We start from the raw sequence: 11427 nt of genomic DNA, 5'->3' as shown, positions 1-11427 counted from the left end.
GAAACGGCAGGCTGATCTAAGGTAAATGGAAGCAGTTCAGCAATATGCGTCCACAGAAAGGCACTGTCCCCAAATCAGAGTTGGCCATACCGTTGGGCAGAGAGAGGTGGCATATGTCAAAGATAGCCCCTGTTTGTTACTTCTGATCACTCTCTTCTGCTGGAGGTCAGCTCTGTATGCCTCATGGCCGGTCCTACACCCCCCAAATTCGCCTGCTGAGCCTCAGGTATGGTGAAGGCTCATCATCAGCACTGAAATAAGATTCACCTGCCAGTCAAATCAGCTTCTGAACATGGAATGTGGGACACGGTCCTTTCCTTTGCCACAGGCGGCAAAATGATCAGCTCTGCTCCCCCCAAAATAGGGGCGTGTGCCAGTGGCTCCCCATCACTGATACTTAAGCCAGAGGTCTTAAAGTAAACTAAACCCTTTCCCCTGGAATATGTGCACTTAGCAAATTGAAAAACTGGCTCCGTATTTCTGATATTAACAAGGGGTTTTCAAAATCCCAATGGATCGTAAAAAACCGACACAGAACTTAAAAAAAAAGCATTTCAAGATTATAAATACTTTTTTTCACCTTATGAAGCAAACAAAAAACAAAAGAAACCGAGCAAGTTATAGATCATGCTGTTTTGCACAGAGCAAGTCCCCCAGTTAACAGAGACTACCCTGATAAGATAACAGATGCCTCACATTACAGAGGCCTCTTGGAGAACCTAGTTGCCTCCTTCCCTCTGTTAATTTGTCATCATAATTTAAGGCATAAATATACTTCTAGATTAAATACATGGGGAGAGGGAGCTCCAAGGGTCTTGTAGCACCTTTGCGGGACAACTTGCCCCTTCTTGACTTCTACAGAGTGGTTGGCCTTCGTTCCGCTCCAACCCTCTTTACCTCTGTGCATCTAGCAGAGTACATCAGAAGAAATTTCCACGTTCTCTGGATTTCAATGGAAAGAGAGTCCCGTTTTTTAACAGTATGGGGCCATGTCCACCAACTGTCTGAATATAGTCTCTTATCCATGTGGTCGGCTTCCATTCCCATGGTCCTCAGCTTGGTACATGCATGCTAAACCAGGAGCAAAGGCATGGCTGCCACCTGCAAAAGGCAGACACAGTCTCTGGAGCAATGTTATACCACCAACATGGCATTTGCCAGACTTGCATTGACAGGAGAGGGAGCGATGGAGCCCTTGTTGTGTGTGAAGAAGGGAGAGGTGGTTGTGTAAATGGATGCCCATCCACCCCCCTTCAAAACTGTCCTCTGAACTTGCCTGCTACTGCCCAAGAGCAACATGCTTCATTTTAAATTGAATGAGATTTTAATGGCAAAGCTCCCATTACCTGTACAAACCCCCAACCAATGGCTCCCAATTGCATATAAAAGGGCTTCAAATTTATTCATGCTCCACCAGTCAGTTCTATTTCCTATTAGTCCCACTGTTAACTGCATGTCCAGACTCGGAGATGGCTTCTGTACCTTTAAGAGTGTCACCAGTTATGGCTTTTCTTATCAGTGCTGCAGTGTACCTGAAAAGCCGCCTCTAGTGGAATTTGCCCTAGCTTGCCATTCTTAAAGGAACAGCAGCCCCTTCTGAATCTATGAAGCCTATTTGCCATGTCCTGAGCTAGAGATCGCGCTTGCCTCTTTAAGAGCTCTGGACCAGGGGTATGTTCTGTGGAGACAGGTATTCCACCTTAGTCTCAAAGCTGCTCCAGACCTCTCACTGTCTTCTTCTCTCCACCTGCTGCAAGACTGCTGCTCACTGCACAAAGTTAGAGGAGGTGATTCAAACTGAATCCTCAGTGGGTTACGCTAGACAAAAGGTGATTCCTGTACATACCCTGAGAAAAACCCACTTTATTGGGGTTGCTAGTTTGCTAGGTTGCTAATTGCTAGTTGGCCAACTCTGCATGGCACGACTTCAGATTTCTTGTCCATTCCCTTGAGTGACCATGCCGAGACCAAGGCAGGGACGCGCTTTGGTTGTAACCATCCAGAGGATGACCGGAGACTTAGCTTCAAGATTTTGGCTCGGATATTTGTGTCTTTGGCCACAAAGTCGTGGACCTTCAGGGGTCTCTCAGCGAAGTTCGTTTGGGGGGTTGGAGGGGAAGTGAAGTTTGGCACGAGGTTTGCGTCTGTGCTTTGCCCCGGGGAATAAATTATTTCGCTCAGAGGCGTTAAAGAAGGGTGTCGGTGGTGTGACGCAACAAAGGTGGAGCAAGCACTCAGCACCAGCGACCTAGATCTCCAACAGGTTGCTCTGCTCTGGGCTGGTGGTGTCTTTCTCGTCTCCAGGGAGGCTGTCCTGCAAGGCGGCGCTGGGAGAACCGGCCCCTGCGGCCGCCTCTTCCCGTTCCGCTTCGCCCTCGGGGGGCTTCCCTACGCCCATCTCGTTGTGGGTCTTCTGGTGCTTGCTGAGGTGGTCGCTGCGGGTGAAGCGCTTGTTGCAAAGCAAGCAGGTGAACTTCTTCTCCCGGGTGTGGGTGCGGACGTGGCGCTCCAGCTCGTCCGAGCGGGTGAAGCGCTTGCCGCAGAAGAGCCAGTTGCAGACGAAGGGGCGCTCCCCAGTGTGCCACCGCAGGTGGGCCTTGAGGTGCGAGGCCTTCCCGTAGACCTTCCCGCAGCCCGGGATATGGCAGCTGTGGATGGGCTTCTTCCGCAGGCTGGCTGCCGAGGCCCCGAGCCTCTCCAGCTCTTGGCAGTTGGGGCAGTCGCAGGTCGACCGGCCTGCCGAACTCCCAAAGGAGCCGCCTCTTCCGGACTTCAATCCAATCCCGCCTTCCATCAGGGAGTTGTTGGCCACCGGCTTCGGCTTGTACATCTCTTGGGGCAGCACATGTTGACCTGAAGGGAGAAGGTGTGATGAGGAAGTGATGCCCACAGCCGGGTATGGAGCAGAGTTTAAGGTGGTGAATTCGGAAGTGTAACTGGGCAGCTGGGGGCTGATGGGAGCCTGGCTGGGCATGGTCTGCAAGGAGCTTTGAAGTCCATCTGACTGGGGCTGGGAGCTCAGCCAGTTGCTGTTGGAGTGCATGTCCCACCAGGAAGCCGTGGGGTTGCTAGAGGTGGTGGAGATGCCCGGGTGGATGCCAGCTTTGTACCAGGAGCCATAAGGGTGTGCCATGTCCAAAGAGGTGTAGACACTGGGGAGGCAGTCGGAGGAAGGGTGCCCTTTGGATACCAACAGGGATGATGGGTCTTGAGATGTTGGGGACGCTGGGAAGGAATGGGAGAACGGGCTGTAATCATTGCTGTAAGTGGTGGAAGCTTGAGGGCTTGCTGAAGGAGACAGGAGTCCATTCCCGTTAGGGAAAGTGGCCGTATAGGAATCTCCCATGCCTTCTGCGCTCCAGATTTTTGGAGCAAAAGGCTCCACACCCAGAAGATAAGGTTTCTCTCCCAAGCTTTTCCTCCGCTTTTCCCAACAGGGTCAAATCCAATTTGTGGCAAGTGTCCGTCAACATTCCCAGGGGGCTGGAGCCATTGGAAGCTTCTTCCTAGACGTGGGAAGGGGGTGGGGAAGAGAGAAAAAGAAAGCAAAAATCTTTGGCAAAGGGAAATTGAATATATAGTTTGTGATTACTGTTTGGGATTACTGTACTGTGTTTTTATTTTGTAGTTTTACGCTGTGAACCATCCTGAGATCTTCGAAGGAAGAGCAGTATACACTTATTTAATGAAATAAATAAATTAAACAATTACTATTCAGCATGATATCTGAACTTCAGCTTGTGGTTTGTCTCCCCGAAAGCAGGAGCGGTAAGCCAAGAACAAGCCTTAGCTACAGCTCATGGTTTGTTTGGAAAGAAACACATCATGAGCCTGGTTCAGATAAAACCATGGTTTAGCGCACAGCTTTGCTCCAGAAACAAGAGCAGGGGAGGAGCAAAGGACCTGCGATTTCGACAAGATGCACTAACATCTTAAGTTTAAATCTTTAGTTTAGCTTATGGCTTTAAGCGATGTGCAGCCGAAGCTACTACTGTGTGATGATACTGATAAGTCATTGAGCAAACCCTATTGAAACGAATATGAGCCATGAAAACATGTGGCGTTTTTGCACAACTTCACTTGGATTAAACTATTCTCGTTGTTTTTGCAATTGCTGATAACCTGCTTTTCTGTCAGCTTCCCCCTTCTTGGAACTGAGCTGTGAGCTACATTTGCCATGGGGTTCAACTATCCTGTGAGATGTTTTCCACATCCCAAGAACACTCACCGAGAGAATCAGAACCATTACATAACAGGTAATTTTCCCGTTCCTATTCTGGGCTGCTGGCTGTGTTAAATTCTATCCACACCTTCCCTTTGTTCTGTTGGTTTCAATTAGATGGTAAGCCATATGGTCTGGAAGACTATCTGCTTCCACACAGTGCCTAGTTGTTGCATAACTGTGGTAGTAAAGGGAGGGCCTTTTTAGGTTTACTGGAAAAATTCATGCCCTGTATCATGGAAAAGGTCCCCATTTTGTATCCAGAAACAAAATTTGAAAAGACTTGAAATTCAAGTAGTTTTGCATTTCATTCTGGCTGTTTCACAAATCTCACCTTGTGGCATCACAGCCAGAGGTGAAATTCAAACCCTGCTTCTAAATGCAAGGAAAAATACTATTACAGTGTCTGTTTCTCTGTCTCTCTGTCTCTCTGTCTCTGTCTCTCTCTCTCTCTCTCTCTCTCTCAGAAATGAGTCTGGGCAAATGCATGAATTTTATCTTTACGAACTATTGACTCTTAATTCTAGCATGAACCTACAAAGTTTCATTCACCCAACCCGGCTAAGACAGAATTGACCACACATTTTAAACAAAAACCATTTTCAATTAGTTGAACTGTAATCTCTTCCAAATTGTAGGAAAGGACATAAGAAGAAAGGACTGTAAGCTTTTCCAATATGCTGTAACGGCAGCCAGAATCCTGTTGGCTCAGAAGTGGAAACAAGAGGAGATACCGACGATAGAAGAATGGAGATCAAAATTGATAGACTATGCGGAATTGGATAAATTAACTGGGAAAATTAGATATACTAAAGACCAAAAGTTCATCGAGGACTGGGGAAAATTTGTGGATTATCTGAAAAACATATGTGGTGTAAATACAACACTAGTGGGATTTCAAGAGGCACTGTAAAAAATAAATAAGTATTGTTTACTAGAAATAATGGGAGTAAGGAGGAACAATGGCAATACGAAAGAAGGGAATGTGTATTAAAGGTATAAACATGGATGATTGTCAGAGACGCTGAAGGAAGTCCAAAACAGTCATAATTTGTTGTATTCGGGATAAAATGTATAACTGGATGAAAACTAATTTTTTTTTTAAAGTAATCTCTTCCAAATTGACTGTGAGGTATAAAGAAGGGACAGGGAAGTTCCCATCTGCCCCAACCAACATGACCAATGGTCAGGGATGATGGGAGTTGCAGTCCACCAACATCTGGAGAGACAAAATTTCGCTATCCTTGAGATAAGGTACACATTGCTTATATCCTTCCCTGAGACTATGGCTGGTCAGTCATTAAGACATGTTGCTAGACTACAAGACAGGGAAGAAGGGACTGTAGTCTAGTGTTAGAATGCATGCTTTGCATAGAGAAAGTCTCGCGCTTAATTCCATATTTAATCCCTTTAACCTATGGATTAAAGGACTGGGTGACAATGATGGGAAGGACTCTCTGCTAGTGATCTGGGATCCAGTGCTACTCAGACAACCCTGGGTGAGATGGATAAATAATCTGACCTTGTATAAACTTGCATTTTACAGCCCCATATAGAGGTGGACTTTGGTACTATGGCATTCTTGACCCCGCCCCCTGCCCAGAAAACTAATAATTTTATTTTTACAATAATTCTTTTTGGTACAGTTGCTTTTTCATGGATCTTCTCAGCAGGTACCCATATAAATACAGGGTTGTTGTTGTTTTGTACCCCCTCAACTCTGCACCCTGTGTGGCACCCATCCTGAATCTGGCCCTGGCCCTTCCTCCAACTCAATTCTCATGGTAAGGTTCTGCAAGACAGGGAGTAACTACAGAAGTATTTTGAAAACTTTGGAAGATCAACAACAGCAGAGGAAAGATAATGTATTTGGGGGCTCCGTTAATTTGTCTTGCACGGTGAAGCTTGTAGCTGCCACTGCATTGACTTAAAAAAAAACTGTGTTAAAATAGTACAAAGGTTAAGTTGCTGAGGCCGATACGAAATATCTCCATTTCAAAAGGCCAGACTTTCAGGAGAACCACAAAGGTTGGGAGAGAGCGTGCTTGGCACATCTTAACAGTGGGCAACTGTGTTCACTGCTGAAATGGTTTCTCTTGGGTGGGTTACACAGCCGCAGTATTTGTATTGGTGCCTTCTGCTTCATTAGCATGAGGTGGAGACCACTGGCTTTAGGCCAGAGCCTCTTCATCGGATTGAAGGCATTTGCACTTTCATTTTGCACATGTCGTGCTGACAGAAAGCACCGCTTGAAGAAGTTCTACCCAGGGTGCCGTGTCCTCCGAGCATCCATGGCTGCTCCTTACAAGTATGGCATTTGGCGAGTGGTAGAGAAACCAGCAGGGTGGCGCTGTGGGTTAAAACACAGAGCCTAGGACTTGCTGATCAGAAGGTCGGCGCTTCGAATCCCCACAATGGGGTGAGTTCCCATTGCTCGGTCCAAGCTCCTGCCAACCTAGCAGTTCGAAAGCATGTCAAAGTGCAAGTAGATAAATAGGTACCACTCCAGCGGGAAGATAAACAGCGTTTCTGTGCGCTGCTCTGGTTCGCCAGAAGCGGCTTAGTCATGCTGGCCACATGACCCAGAAGCTGTACGCCGGCTCCCTCACCCAGTAAAGCGAGATGAGCGCCGCAACCCCAGAGTCAGCCACGACTGGACCTAATGGTCAGGGGTCGCTTTACCTTTTAGAGAAACCAGCACCCAAAGAACCTCAGCTTATGTTTAGACAGGAGGGCCACAGAATTTGATATGGGTGATGCAGAGAGGTTTGACAGGTGATAGTGTGTGGGATAATAGTCAGTGGGTGCTACAGGCATCTCACTCGCCCTTTTCTGACTCTCATGCATGTGTTCTCAATCCCATATGGGGCGGGGAAGATGATCAGGTATTGGGGATGAGTGGTGTCGCTCAGTTTGCACCAAAAGAGTTGCCACTGGGTGGGCAGAGGAGACTGAAAGACCGAGGAGCCAATGAGAAGAACATGCACACATGGGATCAAAGCCACTGGCATCTCTTCAGATGAAGGCATGGGAAAACCCTATGTATGTTCTGACCACAAGCAAGTGCAGTCTCACTCCCCTACCTCTCACCGCAACAATGTGCATGCTTCTCATAACATCTTATCCGGAGACCTGTTCCACACAATGTAGGAAGAAGAAGAGTTTGGATTTGGATCACTCCAACAAACACTCTGTGAGGTGAGTGAGGCTGAGAGACTTCAGAGAAGTGTGACTGGCCCAAGGTCACCCAGCAGCTGCATGTGGAGGAGCGGGGAATCAAACCCAGTTCACCAGATTATGAGTCCACCCCTCTTAACCACTACACCACACTGGACACTTACATACAACAGCTGCCCTCTGCTTGCCTACCGAAGATCTTCCTCTTTTAACCAGCCTTTTCCAGTCTGCATCTGTACTAAAATAGTTTTTAAGATTTGTAAAACAGCTTTATCCCTTGTTTTTTTCTGCCCTGGGATGAAGGGTGGGATACAAATTTAACAAATAAACAACCAGCGCAACCCATCAACTCCCACAATTTTATACTATCATGAGTCTCTAATGTAGGAGTGGAAAATATTTTTTGGCTCTGCCAGCTAGATCCTTATCAGATTCCAGCATAGAAGGCGGGTAGTGGATCTGGAAGGTGGATCTGTCAAATGCCTGGCATCACCGTGTGCTGTGATTTCAGTTTTACTGTTCATCAGCTGATGGGCAGTAGAGTTCCCAGGAATCTTTGGGAAAGTCACATGCCTTCCCCATATGATGTGGATATGACCTAAGTTGGGGAGAGTCAACGTCAGCACTCTTCACCCTTGAGCACTGACTGGGCTGGCTGGGACTAGTGGGAGTTGGTCCACCAACATCTGGAAGGGACCATGTTTTCTACCTCTGCAATAAGTGGTTCACGTTAGCCCTTGGGAATCAGTCATATGCATCTGCTTAAAATACCTCTCAGAGTAAAGAACTCAGTGTAACTTCACAGACGCAGAACAAGGCTTAAGATAATGATGAGAACAGACAAAACAACCATGCAATTTACATGACATTATTTGTAAAGTCATCACTGTACACCAAAGAACAAGAGGAACTCAAGAAAACAAGCAAGGCAATAGCTGTTGTATGGTCAGTTCTGACCACAGGGAGTGGAGGAAGAGGGAAGGATAAGAGGAACACGCAGGAGAAGCTGTGGCCGCGGCGTCTCTGGCTTAATCAGCAGGTTTAGCAGGAGAGAAGGAAATCTCAGATTTGCAAGCCGGCAAGGGACGCGGGTGGCGCTGTGGGTTAAAGCCTCAGCGCCTAGGGCTTGCCGATTGAAAGGTCGGCGGTTCGAATCCCCGCGGCGGGGTGCGCTCCCGCTGCTCGGTCCCAGCGCCTGCCAACCTAGCAGTTCGAAAGCACCTCCGGGTGCAAGTAGATAAATAGGAACCGCTTACCAGCGGGAAGGTAAACGGCGTTTCCGTGTGCAGCTCTGGCTCGCCAGAGCAGCGATGTCACGCTGGCCACGTGACCCGGAAGTGTCTTCGGACAGCACTGGCCCCTGGCCTCTTGAGTGAGATGGGCGCACAACCCCAGAGTCTGGCAAGACTGGCCCGTACGGGCAGGGGTACCTTTACCTTTACCTTTAAGCCTAGATAAATAATATTTAAGTTACTTCAGGTAGGCGTCTAATGCCAATGAAGAGATCGGCAGAACTTGTGGGGCTGGAAATGGCACAAAATCCTGTAACAGTAACTGTCCTATTCAAAGCTCAAAAACACACTTCTGTGCTAACAGTAAGTGTGTAAGGGGGGGGGGGGGAGGAATGCCAAGTTATATCGTAACCCATCCCTGCCATCTAAATCTTGCTATTGAACATCTTATTATTATTGCGACTTCTGAGCAACTCCTGTTTTCAATATCCCCAGGTTCCCTCCCCCCACTGCCCCGCTTAATGGCTTCTTTTAATTAAATTATGTTGTGGCATTTTAAACCAAGCTCTTTCCCTCCCGCAAACAACTTCCTCTTCATTTTCCCCCTTTATGTTTTTCAGTCTGGTGTTTCACATGAGCACAATTTTCCAAGACCGACATGTGGTACCACATTATTATTATTATTATTATTATTATTATTATTATTATTATTACTACTACTACTACTATTATCAAACACATCAAATGCACTCTGTTCTCAGTTAATTCCTCAAAGGCTTAAAAAGCAGCAGCAGGGAACCTGCGGCCCTCCAGATATGGCCAGACTCCAACTCCCAACATCCTTGATCATTTGTCCTGCTGGCCAGAGTAAATGGAGAATTCAGCAACATTTTGGGGACCCAGCCCTGGCTTAGAGCCTCCCTGCTTGGGGTCCCTTTATCTTGTCACCAAGGCTCGTGTTTAAAACCTTTCCATGAGCAAGAGAGGAGAAGCCTCTTCTAGAATTAGAACATTTCCGTGACAAAAGATTCTTCCCGATTTAATAAATAATAAAATAATAATACTGGGGCGCGGGTGGCGCTGTGGGTTAAACCACAGAGCCTAGGACTTGCTGATCAGAAGATCGGCAGTTCGAATCCCCGCGACGGGGTGAGCTCCCATTACTCGGTCTCTGCTCCTGCCAACCTAGCAGTTTGAAAGCACGTCAAAGTACAAGTAGATAAATAGGTAGCGCTCCGGCGGGAAGGTAAGCGGTGTTTCTGTGCGCTGCTCTGGTTCGCCAGAAGCGGCTTAGTCATGCTGGCCACATGACCTGGAAGCTCCCTCGGCCAATAAAGCGAGATGGGCGCCGCAACCCCAGAGTCGGCCACGACTGGACCTAATGGTCAGGGGTCCCTTTACCTTTACCTAAAATAATAATACTAGTTCAAATCTGCATTCATCACTATATATGCAATGCATTATCTCCCTACCTACAGGACTGCCTCTCCCGGTATGCCCCACAGAGGACCTTAAGGTCCATAAATAGCAACACCTTAGAGGTCTCGGGCCCTAAAGAAGTCAGATTAGCCTCAACCAGGGCCAGGGCCTTTTCAACACTGGCTCCAGCCTGGTGGAATGCTCTGTCTCATGAGATCAGGGCCCTGCAGGATCTGATTTCTTTCCGCAGGGCCTGCAAGACAGAGCTGTTCCGCCTGGCCTTTGCTTTGGACTCAACCTGACCCTTATGTTTCCCTCCCTTTATGTGATCTATGGGCTACTTTTAAAATGAGGCTGCATTTTAAATTGCATTTTAACCCGTATTTTAAATTGGGTTTTGTTTTTTTTGTCCCCCCCATTATGTTTTTACTGTAATTTTTATTGGTGTTAGCCGCCCTGCGCCCGACTCTGGCTGGGGAGGGCAGAGTATAAATAAAATTTATTATTTATTATTATTATTATTATTCATGAGAACTCCCTTTACCAGCTGGGAGCACAGGCACAAAAATAGAGGGATATATTCCTTCGCATTGAAACTGGATTGGGCCCATTTAAACTGCATTGGGTTGCTTTCCCAGAGCACATACTGGAGAACTGGACTCAGTGTTAGTGGCAGAGTGGTAAATGCTGCACCTCCCAACCTATTCTAGTCCTTCCACCCATCCTCCTTCCCTCCAAACACCCCAAAAAGGGTTTTTTAATTGCCACAAGAGCAGATGGAGGTAGAGGATGAGGGGGTAGAACCTGGAAAGGAAGATGTGGAGGATACAGCAGCTGGACCATCTCCCTCTGCATCATTCACCTGAAAGGTGAAGCCCACTTCTCTGGGTTCCATTAGGTACGCAGGAAGCTGCCTTATACCATGTCAGACCCTTGATCCAGCTACCCCAGTAGTATCTACACTGACGGCAACAGTATCCAGGCTTTCAGAAAGGGTTCTCTCCCAGACACACCTGGAGACTGAACTTCCAGCATGCAAAACACATGAATTATAGCAACACCACCCATCTGTCAATCTTTGGGGGAAGAAGGATGTTTCCCTAGCATAGCTGTCAAGTGTCCCTTATTTGGCGGGACAGTCCCTTATCCCAGCGCCGTTTCCCACTGCTGTCCCTTATTTATGATGTCCCTTAAATTTCCTTGGTTTCAAAGGAAGCAGCTCCTCTCCCTCCCTCCCTGCCGGCCAGGGAGGAGGGAGGCTCCAACTGTGTTCCTTGGCTGCGTTGCTCACCCAATAAGGAGTCTAAGAACGACTGGGGGGTGGAGCTTGCATGCCTTGTGCCGATCAAATCGGCCACATTGCCTGGGGACTCGCCT

The 11427-nt window shown here is 47.6% G+C and overlaps 1 protein-coding gene across 1 annotated transcript in view; it reads right to left on the bottom strand.

The window, feature by feature from the left end:
* Positions 1 to 1902: 1902 nt before the first annotated feature.
* The window catches only part of SP7 (Sp7 transcription factor), a 75270-nt gene continuing 65745 nt past the window's right edge, over positions 1903 to 11427 (bottom strand). The window contains 2 exon segments of the mRNA XM_081898838.1: positions 1903 to 3403; positions 3405 to 3506. Coding sequence (XP_081754964.1) covers positions 2249 to 3403; positions 3405 to 3506 — 1257 coding nt within the window. The 3' untranslated portion in view covers positions 1903 to 2248.

The sequence above is a fragment of the Podarcis melisellensis genome (assembly GCF_964234715.1).
Source record: "Podarcis melisellensis genome assembly, chromosome: 2".
NCBI lineage: Eukaryota > Metazoa > Chordata > Lepidosauria > Squamata > Lacertidae > Podarcis > Podarcis melisellensis.
The sequence above is the reverse complement of the archived record's forward strand: the minus strand, read 5'-3'. Positions and strand labels throughout refer to the sequence as shown.